The sequence below is a fragment of the Odocoileus virginianus genome, chromosome 10, assembly GCF_023699985.2.
Source record: "Odocoileus virginianus isolate 20LAN1187 ecotype Illinois chromosome 10, Ovbor_1.2, whole genome shotgun sequence".
Taxonomy (NCBI): Eukaryota; Metazoa; Chordata; class Mammalia; order Artiodactyla; family Cervidae; genus Odocoileus; species Odocoileus virginianus.
The window spans coordinates 16,086,311-16,104,603 of record NC_069683.1 but is presented as its reverse complement, the minus strand read 5'-3'; the positions used below and the strand labels follow the sequence as shown (position 1 = coordinate 16,104,603).

Genomic DNA, 18,293 nt, shown 5'->3' with positions numbered 1-18,293 from the left:
CACCTACCTTATGGAGTTGAGAGAATTGAATGACAGTAATGAAAAGCCTTACGCACAATGCCTGGCATATATACTGGGTATTTGGTAAACTATAGCTGCTCTTAATCTCTTATAGGGTTTTTATTATCTTAATAAGATGCTGTGGCTGGAGGAGCAGCAAAGTATCAGGAAGATACTTTGTATTAAATCATTGAGCTAACAAATTCTCATCTTAAGCTACTGTTACTGTCCTCTATGCTTTGGTAAGGCAGAGGTTTATTACTTGGTGAAACATTTGACCAGAAGCAAACATCTTAGGAAATTACTCTGAAAGTGAAAAAAAAAAACAACGATGCCACATTGTTAAGCAGAATTCCTAGAAGGCGTCAGGCTGGAGTTATGGTAGCACTTTTCCACACATACTGCCTGGAAACAAACTTGAAAAAAAGATTACTCAACATCCTTTGCAAAATTTACAATTTTGTTTTATTTTTAAACTGGACCCTAAGGTGCAAATGTGTCAGAAACAGTCCCTTGTTAGCAGATAAATACAGAGAGATTAAGTGACTTGTGTCTGTCACTTGAGCTTCATTTGACTAGTGGAAGAGAAGAATCCAGGCCACCTGATTCTAACCCATGGTTCCCGGTTGTTTCTAACTTAGGTTAACCTTGCAGTTTAATGTAACAAGCTTCCTTAACCCAGTTCTAGAAGTGTTTCCATTGCCAGGTTGAGTGTGGATCTCTTCCAATTTTTGACAAAGAAAAACTGCTTTTATTTTACTTATTTGTGTATCTCTCATGATCATACATTGATAATTAAAAGAAAGTCCCCCTCAAAATTTACTCTTTATTGGTAAAGGATGTAGTTTCCTATGAATTTAAAAACAGTTGAAGTGATGATTTGTTAATTAATAAATACTTCTTCATTTAGGCTGCAGTACTTTGCACGGGGCCTGCAGGTTTATATCAGACAACTTCGCTTGGCTCTCCAAGGTAAAACAGGCGAGGCTTTAAAGACAGATGAGGTAAGAATAATGGGTTATATCTCATTAGGAAATTTGTATAATAGCCACCATTCAGACTGAATTCATATATTGAAATGTAGCATTCGACTTTATTTGAACTGATGATTTAAGTCTAAAAGTTGAAGATACAGTGTTAGAAGACTGCATATTTAGCTATATGCTAAGTTATATAGGAAACTTCTACCATTGTTGAAATGTCTTGAATGTTTCCAATGTTTGTGAACAGTGTTTGTTACCAAACTCTGATACATAATGATCTTTCACTGGGGTCTCATTTGCAGCACATTTTGTTTAAATATTTGATTAGCAATTGTGACTTTAAAATTTGAAACCCATATAGTTTACATTAAAACTAAATGTATTAAACTACCAATTCTGTACCAAACTATACCTTGTGTTTATGTTGGGATCTTTGGTTTTCCCTGATCTCATCTATTTTGATCAGTCTTCATCCTATTTCATTTTAGTCCTAATTAAATATTTTAAGTTTCATTGTGTCTGTCTGTAACATAAACTGATTTCTTTTAAAACAACTGATATGTGCCAATGACCTATCCCTTACTTGTTTTTCAAGTGAATTGTAGTTAACAGTTTAATGTTCTAGCCTGTTGAGGGAAGATAAAGATTATTTGCTGTCTTTGCCATCTCTACATTTGTTAATAATCAAGAAATAAGAATAAGCATTATCTGTAGATATAAGCCAATGAATTTCCTAACTGTAGAAATGATTCTGAAAAAAGTGGAAGTCACGTTTTATATGGGAAAGTAATATATCATAAAAGTTACTGGCATTTTAATTTAATGTTGTTTTCCTTTTACAGAACAAGATTAAAGTCGTTGCATTGAAAATAACAAATAATATTAATGTTTTAATCAAGGTAAGTCTTCCTTTCTTACTCAGCCATCCCAACTAGCTAGAAAGTTAGTGCAAGGGATATGTGTCTGTAGTAGTCTAGTGCAGGAGAAATGCCATTACGTTCCATACATTGGCCTTTTAAAGCTTTATGCCTTTTATAATACCAAGTAACATTTTTGTAGCTATTATAATTCATTGTTTTATTTATTTAAACGTTACTGCAGAAGATACACCAAACAAAGGGAGGCATGCACAGTTCTGACCAACAGCATTGGAGCAGATACATTATACTCAGAAATTTCACTGTCTTAAGTTCTTGTAGTTTTAACGCTATTGGTTCCTTTTGAATGACCAATGATACCCTGCTTCACTTACACTAAGAATGGACAGTCTTATGTGATACATGACGTGTTGCCCCGTGCTCTTTTCTGTTAATTTGTCTGTGTAATAAATTGAGTTTTCTATACTGTAGGCTAAAGTGTACCTTACCATTAAGCCATAAACATGCTTCAGTTCTGTTTACCCTCCTCAAGTATCTGTTAGCCTAAACAAAAACTAATAACCTGAAAGAACGAAGGAGGAATCACAGCAACCCATCATTTGACATCGTAAGTTAACGGTACTGTCACAAGTCAATAGCACTGTAGCCAGGGGGAGAGAGAAATGTCTGTCACACTCACAGCACAGAGCCTGACAGTGACAAAAGCAGGCGAGTGGTGTGTCTTAAAGCAGGCTGGCAAAAATCCCATTTATACTTAACTTTTTATCAGAAGAGAAAGGGAAGCTTTTCAGAGAAACAGTGAGACATTGAGGGATGAATTATCAGTGCCAAAAGGGAAAGGGCACTAAGAGGGAAGAAAACTGACTCACACCTCGCAGAAAATTTTTGTAATAGGCACCATTTATTTCAAATCTTAAATATAAACCATAGTTTGAAATGGTGAATTAATACATTAAAATGTGAGATTTTACTTTATTTGAACTGATACCATAAATCAAAGTTGAAGATACAGTATGTTTAGAATACTTTAAGCAAATACTAACTGTGAAAGAAACTCAGTTTACTTTTATCAAATTTTACCTAAATATAAAAATTAGGGTAAAATGATAGATATAAATTCATCATAGTTGTGAGGGTATACTGAGGGTTAGATTATTTCACTTCTGAATTATTTCAGTATTAAAATTTAATGTGGGTTTTTTCATTATTGGTAATATATAGGTATTTGAGGGAAGAAAAACATGATTACCCAGACTGTTTTGTTCTGGTATTGAACCACTTAAAAATTTGCAGTAGCAAATACAGATTGCACCATTATATTTACCTTAAAGCACATTAGTGACTGCATCTGTGCAAAAGAAACCACTTGGAGATTTGACTGAAGTTGATTGATATTTTGTCCTGTAACCTGAAATGACATTTGAAAAAAATTAGCTTCAGTTTCTTAAGTGATGTGCACATAACATTAGGTAATATATGTCATTTGTAAACAAAATTGTCCTTGTTTACTTTTCTCTTGCAGTTTTTTCCCTAGGTTATTATTTTAGTCACTAGCACAAAAGCAAATGGGATAAGTTACTTTTCTTTTCTAAGATTAAAGATATGGTCTTCCTGTTTCCTATCTTTACTACCACTTCCCATGCCACCAAATACATTAGAAATCTCTAATTTTGTTTCTTCAGGATCTCTTCCATATTCCTCCTTCTTATAAGAGCACAGTAACATTATCCTGGAAGCCTGTACAGAAGGTTGAGCTTGGGTAAGGAACATATTTAAAAGGGATTAAAGTATTCTAATATTTGATTTATAAATATGAAAAGTCTGAATTCAGATTATTATATTTCCTGTACAAAATGGTACATTATTAAATGATTCTTAATAAGATGTTAGAATATAGCTATTAGAAGTGTGACTTAAATAGAAAATCTAATCTAGTATTTATAAAATAAACTGGTGGAATACAACTCTGGAATTTTCAAACCATTGTTTGTATTGCTGTTGCATAAGAAGACTTTTCTGGTAAGTTCTATGAAATGAGTCACTTGAGTATAATCTGTGAAGCTACGTATTTCAGATTGTTTTAAAGCCCTGTAAATGCCCTTCTGACAATGTCTGCATAACTGAAGCAGAGTTAATTTGATGATGTCAAGATGTTATTTCCTTTTTTCTGATGTGACTATCATCTTTAGGATGTCTTTTGTAACTAATATAATAAATATATTGCTAGCCTCTGATATAAAAGAATTTCTTTTCATTGCTGTTCTTCCTACCATTATAGGCAAAAGAGAACCAGTGAAGATACAACTTCAGGTTCACCTCCCAAGAAATCTTCAGCAGGACCAAAAAGGGATGCCAGGCAGATTTATAATCCTCCTAGTGGGAAATACAGCAGCAATTTGAGCAACTTTAATTATGGTGAGCGTTTCCGTTTGGGTACAAGAAATATGAGAGATTAGGCAGAAACTGTGTTGTACTTGACTTTAATAATTGAAGAGTATTGAAAGATTAACTCTTTCAGGTTACTTTTTATGAGTTAGCTTGGGGAACTTGAACTGCTGGGAAAACAGTTTATCCTGTTCCTTTCTACCTCACCCTGTGGGTTCACTGAGCTGAGCATGTAACACTAAGAACCTGAAAAATATGCCTGTTGTATTCAGAGATGCCAACAGAAAAGAAAAAAGGAAGGAAGATGACATGAACCATCCATTCCTGATTTTCCCTGTTTATAGCTTCAAAGCAAGACCTTTTATCCATTCTCCCTCAGGAACAGATATAGCCTCTGGTAGGTGTGGTATTAATGATCCTTCTTGGACCTCGTCATCATTGCTTGTCCTCCCGTTTTCTTTTTTTTCCATTTATTTTTATTAGTTGGAGGCTAATTACTTTACAACATTGCAGTGGTTTGTCCTCCCGTTTTCTGTTACAACTTCAGAAGGAGAAGTCCTGGAAGGTAGAGTCAATGTTAAAGCATCATCTAGTGAAGTCTCCTCCACTGCCCAGAGTGCAGTCCTCCTGTCAACTTTCCACTAGTCCAGTCTCTCCCAGGGCTGTTGAATCAGAAGTGAAATCTGTCTCATTGGCTTATAAAGAAGAATGGACATAAATATCACTGACTCGGATCCTTAATCTTGCTTAAGAAGACAAGTTTAATATCCAGAACCAAACATACTTGTGATTGGTCTTGATTACCAATCAGAATTAATTCTGCAAAAAAATTCTGGAGAATCCCCCAAAAAAGTACATTCTGAAGCATATACTCCCTATAATTGTTTCCAGGATGAGATGATTTGACATTAAGTAAATGCCTTCTATGATAGCAAAATTCCTCCAATATCTGAGCAAAAAGACTATGAAAAGGCAATTTCAGATTGTGAAATGAACCCTTAAACTCCAATCAAACTCTTTGAGGCAACTTTAGTATAGAAAAGATCACTGAACTCTTACTTATATAATAATAGGTAAACATGCCTCTCTTGGCTTCTTGTCTTATCTGAAAAATAGGGATAGCAGAGAGCTTAAAAACTTCAAAAAATATTTATGATAGCATTTTGTAAATGGAAAAGATTCTATTACTCCATTGCACTAAATATCGTCTGTCCTCTGTCACTTGTATGATTTAATGTGGTATTTATCAAAACCTTTCTTAACAACAGCTGTTCTCTCAGATACCATCGATTTAGATGAATATAATTAACTATGGCAATACATAGAGAATTGTATTTATTTTCACTTAGGCAAATCAATTCCTCTGAATTTCCATGAGTATTCTGCCCTGTGACATTCATTGCCTTAGAGTCAGATGATGTAATGCATGTGGAAAAGAGATGTGAAAAATGCAAAGCCTTAGGTTGTATGTGATTTTTTAATTATCGGGGTGGGGGGGGGGTGGGGGGGTGGTGCATGGTGGGAAGCACTTTTACCGAAGACAAAAATCAGGGAATTTCCTGGTCATCCTGTGGTTAGGACTTTGACCTCACACTGAGTGTCCCTGGTCAGGGAACTAAGATCCCATAAGCCACACAGCAAGGCCAAGGAAAAAATCCAGGAGTCATTTACAACTTTAGTTGTTCCTTAGTCAGCAAAGTAACAAGAACGACAAACATGCCTGTTAACTGTCTTTTGTGTCTGGTATTCCTGTACTTTAATATTCCTATAGGAACAACCTTGTAATTGGAGTGCTTGTCATAAAATTGAATTACAAAGCAAACTAAATTCTGATTGTTCTTATTGGAAAGTAGGAACAAAATTTCTGCTAGTATTTTTATTTGGGGGAGTTGAAATGTGTCAGGTTATAAGTATTTTCATAGAAACAATTTGAACAGTTTTCTTGGATTTCTTTCACCCATTCAGTTGAAAACAGTTCTCAGTATTACAGATGAAAATTAGTTGACCTATCTATCTCAAATTTTTCTACCTTCTTAATGTCCTTTCCTTAGGGCACTGACAGTGGGTTAGGAGGAAAGAGAAACAGTGTTGGATTTTTTTTCCTGGGATGTCAGTATTGCCTCAGGACAGAGGGAGAAGAATGTTTTTTTTAAGTCTTTAATACTTAAACTTTATTACCCATATTTAATCATTGAAATTCTACTTTTCTATGTTAGCCAAACTCAATTTTATTATATCACTGTCTTACTACAGTGAACAAGTCTACTGCAAAGAAAATAGATTGTGCCAATGTCATGGGCCTGAACTAGTTCTATGCAGAGAAGGAGCCAGAATTTGTAATTCATCTTTGAGTCCATGTAGGCATAGTTAGACTTTTTTCCTTATCAAAGTTTTTCACTTTACTAACCAATGTCTCTATTATTTGCTTTATCAAAAGGTGTTTGTTCCCATAACTTAGTTCAGATTCCTGGTGCATTTTCAATCAAAGTATTTGCACATACCCATGTTCAGTTTTCCTTCCTGTAGAACAGAGTTCCTTGGTAACCCACAAGTACTAATTCTATATTTTGTGACTTGCATCCTTCAACTTTTACCTTTTTTGAATATTAAAATAATTTTAAAAGTATAATTTTAACTAGTAGCAGTATTAATTTAAGCTTGAAACCATTAAAAAGATCATTCAAGTGATTTTTTGAGTGTGATAGCTCATGATGGTTTCATTTAAATAGTTGGCATACCAATCATTTTAGAAAAATGTATCATGACATGAGAGGTGACTTTGAATCAGATTCCATTCTGTTGACAGGTAAATGTTGGTTAAGCTAGGGAAAGGTCTAGTTAGTTTTCTAACTCAGTTTCTGGAGGGAAAAAAATAAAGCATCACCCAAAAATAGTAACAGAATTCTAGCAATAATGGCAAAAAATGGATTGCAGTACTGATAGGAATTTTTCAAGCCTCCAACATTATGGAACAAAAATGGCAACACCAGGTTCTTTTTATTGCTCCTAACAAGATTCCTGCAATGAGGAAGTTTGAAGGTTCCAATGAGGAGATTGGATCTCTGAAATTAGAAGTTTGAGACTCTTACTCACTTGTGTACGATGAAAGGTCCAGCCTTGCTGATAACGTCAGTCAGTTTTCTTCACTGGAAAGATTCCTTTGAGGATATTTCTCTGGACCTGTAAAACAGACTGACAAGTAAATCAAGGACTCATTCTACCATATGATCCAAGTGACTGATTTTTCAGCAAGAGATATGCTTAATTTACATCAGTAACCCAAACACTGTAATATATACAAACAGCCTTTTTGGCAGCACTCTGAGCAGCTCATACATAGCTGACAAAGCAGTGAGAAAAGCTGTCAGAATTGGTAACATTATTTTTCAATGTGGTGACCCAAACAGATTACCTTTTCATTGCATTTGAAAGGTACATTTTTCATTCTAGCCTAACTTTTCAGAATTGATCACTGGTAGTTTAAGATATTTTACATATATGACACTAACTTTTGAAGGCCTATAGCTTTAATCCATATTAAATATAGAAACATTTATAGTTTCATTAGTTATCTTTGTGATAGGCACCAGAATAAAGAACTAAATGTAGTTATCGTTAACATTGTCACCTTGAAATATCTTTAATGGGATACATTTAATTGAGTACATACTATGAATATATTTGGTACCTTGAGATAATGCACTTTGGCATATATGATGCCTTGGTTTTATGTAGAGATTTGAACTTGCAGATGTACTCGCTGAATACCATGCTGTTTTTATAGAGCCTACTGCTACATTCAGAGCTTCTAGTTACATTTCTTCTGTGTGTGCTGTCCCATGACGTCCTGAACAAGACCTAAACCCTTGTTCGCTTTTTCGTAGAGCAGAGAGGAGCCTTCAGGGGAAGTAGAGGTGGCCGAGGTTGGGGAGCACGAGGAAATCGTAGTCGGGGAAGACTCTACTGAATGAGAAGTCACATTCTTCAGCATTGTCCTGAGCTTAATATACTTAATTCTACTACTCATTGGATTACCGGGGGTGTCCCTTTAAAAAGACTGCTGCCTTCAGCTAAAAACTTACTGTTCTTTATACCTTTGTATGTATGATCTACTTTTGTAACAAACCATGGTTGTGTCCAAGGTTAAAAACCACAGCGATATTTTTGGATGCTTTGTCTGCAATCTTGACTTGTTTTTGCAATATCATCATTATTCAGACTTCACATTGTGAATCTTTTAAACATCTTAATAATTTGTTATTGAGAGCTATTCAGATCTAAAGTGTAATAAAATTCAGTCCATTTCTGATAACTGGTAAAGATCATCAGTGCTGAAAGGTTCCTGATTTTCCTGTCCCCACCCCTTACCCCGTCTCCCCCAGGCCAACATATGAAGAAGAGTAATGGTCAGACTTAACATTTATTTAATAAAGCTGCTACGCAATGGTACAGTATTCCTGCGTGTCAGAAAAACAAAAATGCTTAATCAGCTTTCTTAAAATGTAGAAATGACATGACATTTTTAGGAAGAAGTAAGTTGCTTTGCACTGCTTACTTAACTCTTCTCCATATGTTGTGATATAAACTTTTGAATATGGGATCTTACTATTTGCATAGAAATGTGTATGTATAATATACATACATACATGAGCATATATCTGTGTGTGTGTGTGTATATATATATATGCATGCTGTGAAACTTGACTATACAACATAAGTCCTTTTTTTTTTTTTTTTTAATTCCAGGAACGGGTAGTCTTTGACACGGTGATTATCCTCTTGAGGCTGAATCCATTGTTAACTTGTTATTTAGGTTTTCCTCCCAGTAGTGAGGTCTTTTGAGTCAGTTGCACTTACATGATTATTGTTATTTAAAACTAAAAATAAACAAAGGCTGCATTTTCAAAGGTAAATTTGAGATCCCTGTTGGAGAAATACAGCCAAAATACTGAATCTGATGTACATACAGGTTTCTGCAAGATGAAATAGAGTAATTTAGAATTTGGGGATTTGATAACCAGGGCAGCCCAGGAAAAGTGACTTGGTAATATGATACACCAGTAAGTAAGGGATGCTCTCAGTTTGCTTTTGCCACTTTCAAGATTTTAACTTCTCAGGTTATTAATCAAAATTATTGTATAAGTTAGTCAATAGAATCTTTAGGTTAAAACAACAGATGGGGGGTTTGTGGAGTGTTTAATTGTCATGGGCATTTTTAGTAGCATAGGCCCTTTGCTCTGCATTTGAATGTTTCATATATTTTTGTTCCACAATTAATCTTCCCTCCCCAGGTTTGTTATTCAAATCTAATGCCTGAGTGACATTTTCTAGTAGTTTTACCTATTTTTTTGAGGAATAGTTTGTGATTACAATGCAGGTGTCTTCATTGCTGTTACCTCTATATCGGGGGAATAGACAAAAAAAACCCTTTGTTACAATTACTGCACATATTTCTGGAGAAAATGTGTTTTGAAGACTAGAATGATACAAGTGAGCAAAAGAAGTTGGTCAGCTTGACTATGGAGAGGTGGCAATAATCTCTAAACATTCCAAAAGACTATGAGCTGAACTTAAGCTCCTTGGAATCTGAACAGATATAGGAACATGGAATTGCCATTTGATAACTGTGACCAGGTAGTCTGGACCTCAGAGTCAGATCAGCCAGTGGCCTAAAGCCATTTCAAGTACAGAAGCTGTTTTGGGACTACATTTATATAAATTTGAACATTAAGTATAATTTTTCCTCTTTTTCTTTTTAATATTTGTAAACTCAGAGCTAAAAAGTGACTTTACTTTCTAAAGTTTGATATTAAGTTGACTGTGTTCCTTCCCTTACCGCCTCATTATTCCCCTTCCCTTTCCTAAAGCAATAGCACACAACCTAGGTTATTTTGCTTAAAAATTTTGAACGAAAAACTTCATGCCATGGATTTTTTTCTTTTGCAAGACACCTGTTTATCACTTTGTTCAAATGTAAATGTTCCCTTATGCTTTTGAAATAAATTTCCTTTTGTAATTTTGTTTTGTGTCTTGTGTTATCATTATGGTATCTTCAGTTTCTTGGATGTTCATTAACATTTCTTGCTTCTCATGTGCCAAGCAGTGTGTCAGACCATGAAAATACAAAGATGGACAAAATACTGCTCTTCATTCAAAGAATTCAGTATTGCCAGTTATCTTTAATCTTCAGCCTTTTGGATTTATTTTTAGAAGCTAATAACCTTCTGAAAAAAGAATTGGGTTGTTTCTATCAAAGCAAAACATCAGGTACTTGACAGATCATAATGGAATAATTTCTTCCCTCAGTATGTAAAGCAACTTCTTGATTTGACTACCAGCCTTTATTAAAGATTTCCTTTATTAAAAAGATTTTCCAGCCTTTATTAAAAAGCACCAAGGAGGGATCAGCACAAGCTACCTAAATTCACTTAGTGATCACATCCATTCCTATGGCTCTAATAACATCTACATGCTGAGGACTGCCAAATGTCTATGTCCATCCTTTCTTGCCTGGAGTTCCATGATAGCTTCCTGATTGATTTCCAAACTATTACACTTGACTCTATAGCTTGTTCTAAACACAGCAGCAAAGAAACATCCACTCCTCTACTTGAAGATGTTCCATGACTCCTTCCTCATTTTAGAATAAAAATCAAAAATTTCAGACCTCAGCTGCTACTCTTATCCTCCACCACTCTGTCCAGTCAGCTTCATGCAGGCCAGGCAAAGACACACGCCTACCTTACAGTCTGCACTAGCTGTTCCTTCTAGTCACATATCTGCAACTCACCACTTCAACTCCTCAAAGGTCATCTTCTCAAGGAATCCTATTTAATACCACAATGCCCCCCCCCGCCCCCGCCAAGACTCCAGAATCCACTTACCTACTCTATGTGCTCTGAAGCATTTGCCAACTTCTAACGTAATTTAAAATATAAAATATACTGTATTTTTAGTGCTTCCCCCTGGTAAAATATAGCTAGAATGCCACAAAGGTTAGGGTTTTTGCATTTTGTTAACTGGTAATGGAAAGCATTGAAAACAATGTTTGGTACATAGTAAGCATTCAGTAAGTAACTTGAAGGCAGTGTTTCATGCTGAGGATATCGTGGTGAACAAGATAATCAAACTCATGGAGTTTACATCCTGTTATAGAGAGCCTGATAAGCTGATTTCGAGAGAAGCGTCACGAGGACACTGAAGCGTTTACGGTGAACGTCTCTTAAGAGCATAGAAACGGTTAGAAAAAGTGGAATTCATTTGAGCTGAGTCCTAGATGATTTGGAGCCAGCCTAATGGAGATTTCAAGGAAAGGCATTTGAAATCGAGGCAATAAAACCTTAAGAATACCAGTGCTTAGCGTCATAATCCAAGAATTCCTAAACTCCATCTGGGGTGAACTACTTTCATTAACTCAAGGAGCTCTTTCTGATACTGGGCAGGCACCTCTGTCTGGAAAATCTTTGTTCCCTGATTCTCCCTCCTACATTCACCAGGCTAACATTCCTTTTTCAGGTCAGACTAGATTTCACTCCCCATGGGAAGCCTTTCTGCCCAAGCTGCGTACAGGACCACCTGTGTGCTCCCTCAGCTCACTATCCTTCCTCCCCATTTTCTGTTCTGATGTGTAGAAAACAGCAAGTGGGATTTAATTCTAGCAAGTGTGATGGAAGCTAAAACTTAGACAAATGAAATCTATCAAAATCCTAAGAAACTAGATTTATTCCTAGAAGTTGTATGTTTAATACAGCCACAAATAAAATCAAGTAAAATTCTGGTCATCATAAAACAAGATGATACAAAACCAAGATAGACTGCTACATACAGTTCCAATTTGTGTTTGTCAAAAAATAACTAAGTAGAATTCGAACAAAGAAAAAAATAAAAGATGAGAGAATGGCATTTCTAGAAGAAAAAACTAAAACTTAGTACGCTATAGTGATAAGATCAGAAGGCACAAACTCACTAAATGGCTTGAATAGAATTAATTTGAATTTAATCATGTGCTTAGTCGTTCAGTTGTATCCGACTCTCTGGGACCCCATGAACTATAAAGCCCACCAGGCTCCTCTGTCCATGGGGATTCTCCCGGCAGGAATACTGGAGTGGGCTGCTATGCCCTTCTCCAGGGGCTCTTCCCAACCCAGGGATTGAACCCAGGTCTCCCGCATTGCAGGTGGATTCTTTCCCAGCTGAGCCACCAGGGAAGCCCAAGAATGCTGGAGTGGGCAGCCTGTCCCTCCTCCAGGGGACCTTCCCAGCCCAGGAACTGAACCTGCGTCTCCTGCATTGCAGGCGGGATCTTTACCAGCTGAGCTACCAGGGAAGCCCAGATTCAATCATAAAGTCAGGACATTGAAAGTTGGGTGTATGTGAGGGAGTAAAAACGGGGGGTGGGGAGTGGATATGACCTTTAGTTATTTAACAGACTAAACAGTCACAATACAATTATTCCACAGAAACTGTCATTCCCAAACATATTAACAGAAGCAAGGATTTGGATAAATTAATGGCTGGCAAGTCTGTATCAAGAAAATTATTTTAAATTGTAGTTGATTTACAATGTTGTGCCCATCTCTGCTATACAGTAGCAGAGATATATATATATATATCTGCTATATACACACACACACACACACACACACACACACACTTTTTCTTTTAATATTCTTTTCCATTATGGTTTACCACAGGATACTGAGTATAGTTCTCTGTGCTATATATTAGGACCTTATTGTTTATCCATTCTAAATGTTAACAGTTTGCATCTACCAACTCCAGACTCCCAGTCCATCCCTCTCCCTTCCTGCCACTCCTCTGGCAATTACAAGTCTGTTCTCTGTGTCTCTAAGTTTGTTTCTGTTTTGCATATAAGTTCTTTTATGCCATATTTTAGATTCCATATGTAAGTAATATTGTATGGTATTTATCTTTCTCCTACTGACAACTACACCTAGTATGATAATCTCTAGTTGCATCCATGTTACTACTGCAAATGCCATTGCTTTGTTCTTTTCGTGGCTGAGTAGTATCCCACTGTGTGTGTGTGTGTGTGTGTGTGTGTGTGTGTGTGTGTGTGTACCACATCTTCTTTATCCACTCATATGTTGATGGACATTTAGGTTGTTGCCATGTTTTGGCTATTGTGAACAGTGCTGCCATGGGTGGGGAGACATGTATCTTTTTGAATTATAGTTTTGTCCAGGTATATTCCCAGGAGTGGGATTGCTGGATCATATCATTTTAAAAATCCTATTTTTAGTTATCTGAGGAACCCCATACTGTTTTCCCTAGTGGCTGTACCAACTTATATCCCCACCAACAGTGTAGGAGGGTTCCCTTTTCTCCCATTTGTTATTTGTAGGCATTTTAATGACAGCCATTCTGTTGGTGTGAGGTGGTACCCCACTGTAGTTTTGATTTGCATTTCTCTGATAATTAGTGATGTAGAGCATCTTTTCACATGCCTACTGGCCATCCACGTGTCTTCTTTGGAGAAATGCCAGTTAAGGTCTTCTGCCCATTTTTTGATTGGGTTGTTGGTTTTTTGTTGAGTTGTATGTGTTGTTTATATATTTTGGAGATTAAGCCCTTGTCTGTCCCATCTTTGTCACATCATTTGCAAATATTTTCTTCTATTCCATACACTGTCTTTTTGGCATTTGAGGGCTTTTTGTGCAATTTTTTATGTTTGCATCAGGAAAATTCTTTTGAAGCTGACCATCATGATATGCTCAGAGCAGCCCCGGTGTCACTGGGAGTTAGAATCTGGGGCTGATTTGACACTTGGTCTCATCCAAAGTAGTCCTCATGCTTCAGACTCCCTGACAAACTACTGACAAACTATTTCTAAATGAAATTACTGTATTTCATAATTTCTAATGAAATTACTACTTAGGTATCCTCTGTCTCCCTGTTGAAACTCCTCTTCACTTTGCATACAGATGTTGGGAGATAAACCTATATAGCCCTTCCTCTGTGACTAGCTTCTCTTCCTAGTACAGAGATCCACCCTTTCAACCCCCACCAATTCAAAATCACTAAAGGAATTAACTACACGTAGTAAGCTGCCAATAGTTCCTTCTATTCCTAACCAAACATGCTGTTTCACTTATCAAGGTGAGTCTATTTCCATTTTCCCTTAAATCTGGGCTAGCCTTCTGCATTCTTTGATCAACAGAATGCAGAAGTGACCCTTTGCCAGTTTTGGGCCTGGCCCTCAAGGAGCTTCTACTTTCACTCTTTGGGAGCCTTGAGCCACCATGTAATAAACCTCTGTAACTACTGGGACTGAGAGACAGAGGCCCAGACAACCCGAGCCATTTCAGTTATTCCAGGTGAGCACTAGACATGATTGGAGGCATTTGAGAACATTCCAGCCCCAGCCAAGGTCCCAGGTGAATGCAGCCTTATGAGTGACCCCCAACTCAGAACTACCAGCTGAGTCCAGCCAAAAAACTATGAAATATAATAAATCATGGTCTAAAGCTTAAAATTTATGCCACAAAGATTTACGTTGGTTCACCGTGAAGCAAAAGATAATCAGAATTTAAACCAGGGTGTTACAATAACTCTCTCAGGAATATTTATATCTTAAATATTTTCTCTAAGAAATAAAAAAGTACAGATCCTTTGCAACATTCAGATAAAGCGGCCCCAGGGAGGAAATGAATAATCCAGCAAGATCATTTTACCATTGTCCAAGTCTCAGCTTAAAAAGGTCTATAATTTATGATAATGATAAAGGGCATATTTGCTAAAATATTTTATGTTGAAAGGCCAAATTACATGCAGTTATGAGCTTTCCTATCATTTGTTCAACTAAGGATTGAATCACAATTTAGAAATTATTAGCAGTACTCTTGTCTGGAAAATCTCATGGACGGAGGAGCCTGGTAGGCTGCAGTTCATGGGGTCGCGAAGAGTCGGACATGACTGAGCAACTTCACTTTCACTTTTCACTTTTACGTGTTGGAGAAGGAAATGGCAACCCACTCCAGTGTTCTTGCCTGGAGAATCCCAGGGATGGGGTCGCACAGAGACGGACACAACTGAAGTGACTTAGCAGCAGCAATTTTGATAACTACCATCTTACAGTTCCAAAGGTTTTATCTAACCATAAAGAACAAATAGGTACTTAAAATGGAAAAAGAAATATCAGGTCTTAGAATAAAAAGAAAGGTTAACAAGTGATCTGGGCTTCCCAGGCAGCACTAGTGGTAAAGAACCCACCTGCCAATGCAGGAGACATAAAAGAGGAGGGTTCAATCCCTGGGTTGGGAAGATCCCCTGAAGGAAGGCATGGCAACCGACTCTAGTATTCTTGCCTAGAGAGTCCCACGGACAGAGGTGCCTGGTGGGCTACAGTTCATGGGGTCCCAAGAGTTGGATATGACTGGAGCGACTGAGCACACACACAACAAGTGATCTATTTGGATGTCAAAAATTGGCAGCAACAGTTTTATTTGGGTTAGAATTTTTCATTGTTTTATGCACATAAAATGGGAAAGCTACCTTTTGGGGAGTATAAAAATGAAATAAACTAACCACTTAAGCATCAAGCTTTATGGAAGATAAAAATAAAAATAAATTTCCTATACTGCCTTCAGATACTTCCAGTCTAGCTGGATGAAGGAAGAACTACTCAAGAGTTTAGCTGTTCAAAGTGTACAAAGTAATATCATAAAGAAACTTCATATTGTCACATTAGTGTCACAGAATTCAGAGGAAGCAAATAGCAGTTGACAGATTTTTTTCTACAATCCAGGATTTAAGCTGTACCTTAAATAATATATATATATATATTTTTTTTTTTTTTAAGAGCAAGGAAAGATGCTTTTTTCTCACCTTGTGTTGGAGAAGACTCTTGAGAGTCCCCTGGTCTGCAAGGGGATCCAACCAGTCCATCCTAAAGGAGATCAGTCCTGGGTGTTCATTGGAAGACTGATATTGAAGCTGAAACTCCAACACTATGGCCACCTGATTCGAAGAGCTGACTCACTGGAAAAGACCCTGATGCTGGGAAAGATTGAGGGCAGGAGGAGAAGGGGATGACAGAGGACGAGATGGTTGGATGGCATCACCGACTCAATGGACATGGGTTTGGGTGGAAGCTGGGAGTTGGTGATGGACAGGGAGGCCTGGTGTCCTGCCTGTCATGGGGTTCGTGGGGTCGTAAAGAGTTGGACACGACTGAACAACTGAACTGAAGATGAGCAAAAGCACTTCTAAGGGTTACTGTGACGCTTAAAACATAGTTCAGTAAGACTGGAGAAGTGGGACTTGGCAGTCGGAACCTGCGACGGGCGGAATTCTAAGATGACTCCACAGTGATCTTTCTTGTTGTTGTTCAGTCGCTAAGTCTTGTCCGACTCTTTGCAACCCCATGGACTGTAGTCCGCCAGGCTCCTCTGTCCACATGGAATTCTCCAGGCAAGAATACTGTAATCAGGATAGTCCGCGTGGCCCACAGGTTGGTTCACTAGAAGGAAGTGCTTCTCAAACTTTTGTGTACATACCAGTCATGTGGGGTTCATGTTAAAGGGTTAAAACCTGCTGGGGACATAGATTAAGAGCCAAGAATGTGTTTTTTTAATAAGCTCCCAGGTGATGCCAGTGCTGCCAGTCTCCAGATCTACACCCATGATGTAAGGCAGCCACTAGACAACGTGGGGCTATGAAACTCCTGAAATCTGACCAGTCTGAATTTAGATGAGCTGACAGGTGTCATTCAGAAAACTAAGATCATGGCATCCGGTCCCATCACTTCATGGCAAATAGATGGGGAAACAGTGGAAACAGTGGCTGACGTTATTTTTGGTAGGTTCCAAAATCACTGCAGATGGTGACTGCAGCCATGAAATTAAAAGACGCATGTTCCTTGGAAGAAAAACTATGACCAACCTAGACAGCATATTAAAAAGCAGAGACATTACTTTGCCAACAAAGGTCCGTCTAGTCAAGGCTATGGTTTTTCAAGTAGTCACGTATGGATGTGAGAGTTGGACTGTAAAGAAAACTGAGCACACGGAAGAATTGATGCTTTTGAACTGTGGTGTTGGAGAAGACTCTTGAGAGTCCCTTGGACTGCAAGGAGATTCAACCAGTTCATCCTAAAGGAGATCAGTCCTGGGTGTTCACTGGAAGGACTGATGTTAAGGCTGAAACTCCAATACTTTGGCCAGCTGATGGAAAGAGCTCACTCATCTGAAAAGACCCTGATGCTGGGAAAGATTGAGGGCAGGAGGAGCAGGGGATGACAGAGGATGAGATGGCTGGATGGCATCACCGACTCAATGGACATGAGTTTGAATAAACTCCGGGAACTGGTGATGGACAGGGAGGACTGGCGTGCTGCAGCCCATGGGGTCGCAAAGAGTCGGACAAGACTGAACGACTGAACTGATAGGTGTAAAATACATACCGACTTCAAAGACATGGTACAAAAAATAAATACTTCAGTAGTTTCTATAGATTTCACAATGAACTAATAATATACTCCATATAGTGGGTTAAATAAGATGTTGGTTATCTCAATTTTTTTTTAAAATTATGTTGTGGCTCATGGCTCGCGTTATGTTTTTACGTTTCTACTGGACAGCACTGTCCTAGACTAAAAAGCCTCCCAATTGTGAAGCTCCCCCATTGTGAAATTTTCAGAACAAAAGAGAACCTATCCCTTCCCCTAGGTGTTTCGAAAGCATACCTTTTATTATCCAACCATTCTAAACAAATAAAAATAATTTTTAAAAAAACTATTAATACATATAATATGCTCTGAGTCCTCTCATTTCTGCTGAGGCTCCAACTGGAATACTACTTTTCTCTCTCTCTCTCTCTGGTTCCCACTCTACAAGAGCGTGTCGCGCACAAGAAAACAATAATAAAAAAGCGGTCTCCAACCTGAAGCCAAACTGGGACAGCGCCTGAGGCAGCGCTTCCGCGTCGCCCAAACAGAAGCGGAGGAAGCCGCCTGTCAGCCGGCGGCACCCTCTCGGCTCCTCCTCCTCTAGCGTCGACCTCCTCAAGATGGCGAACGGCGGGGGCC

At 37.8% G+C, this 18,293-nt stretch overlaps 1 protein-coding gene and 1 long non-coding RNA gene across 6 annotated transcripts in view; one reads left to right on the top strand and one right to left on the bottom strand.

The window, feature by feature from the left end:
* The window catches only part of API5 (apoptosis inhibitor 5), a 27,348-nt gene extending 17,082 nt beyond the window's left edge, over positions 1–10,266 (top strand). Inside the window, exons 10-14 of one of the 2 annotated variants that reach the window (XM_020882994.2) lie at positions 911–1,004; positions 1,826–1,882; positions 3,544–3,620; positions 4,140–4,276; positions 8,136–10,266. In XM_020882994.2, coding sequence (XP_020738653.1) covers positions 911–1,004; positions 1,826–1,882; positions 3,544–3,620; positions 4,140–4,276; positions 8,136–8,158 — 388 coding nt within the window. In that variant the 3' untranslated portion in view covers positions 8,159–10,266. Of the gene's footprint in view, positions 1–910; positions 1,005–1,825; positions 1,883–3,543; positions 3,621–4,139; positions 4,277–8,130 lie in introns of both variants that reach the window. The other variant, XM_020882983.2, reaches the window with a different exon arrangement.
* Positions 1–18,293, bottom strand: part of LOC110130799 (uncharacterized) — a 26,239-nt gene extending 7,946 nt beyond the window's left edge. The window contains exons 1-4 of one of the 4 annotated variants that reach the window (XR_011489893.1): positions 18,149–18,293; positions 16,094–16,264; positions 7,336–7,426; positions 3,186–3,269 (exon numbers count right to left, since the gene is read on the bottom strand). This is a non-coding gene — a long non-coding RNA (uncharacterized lncRNA). The remainder of the gene's footprint in view (positions 1–3,185; positions 3,270–7,335; positions 7,427–16,093; positions 16,265–18,148) is intronic. The other 3 variants (XR_011489894.1, XR_011489895.1, XR_002311979.2) reach the window with 3 other exon arrangements.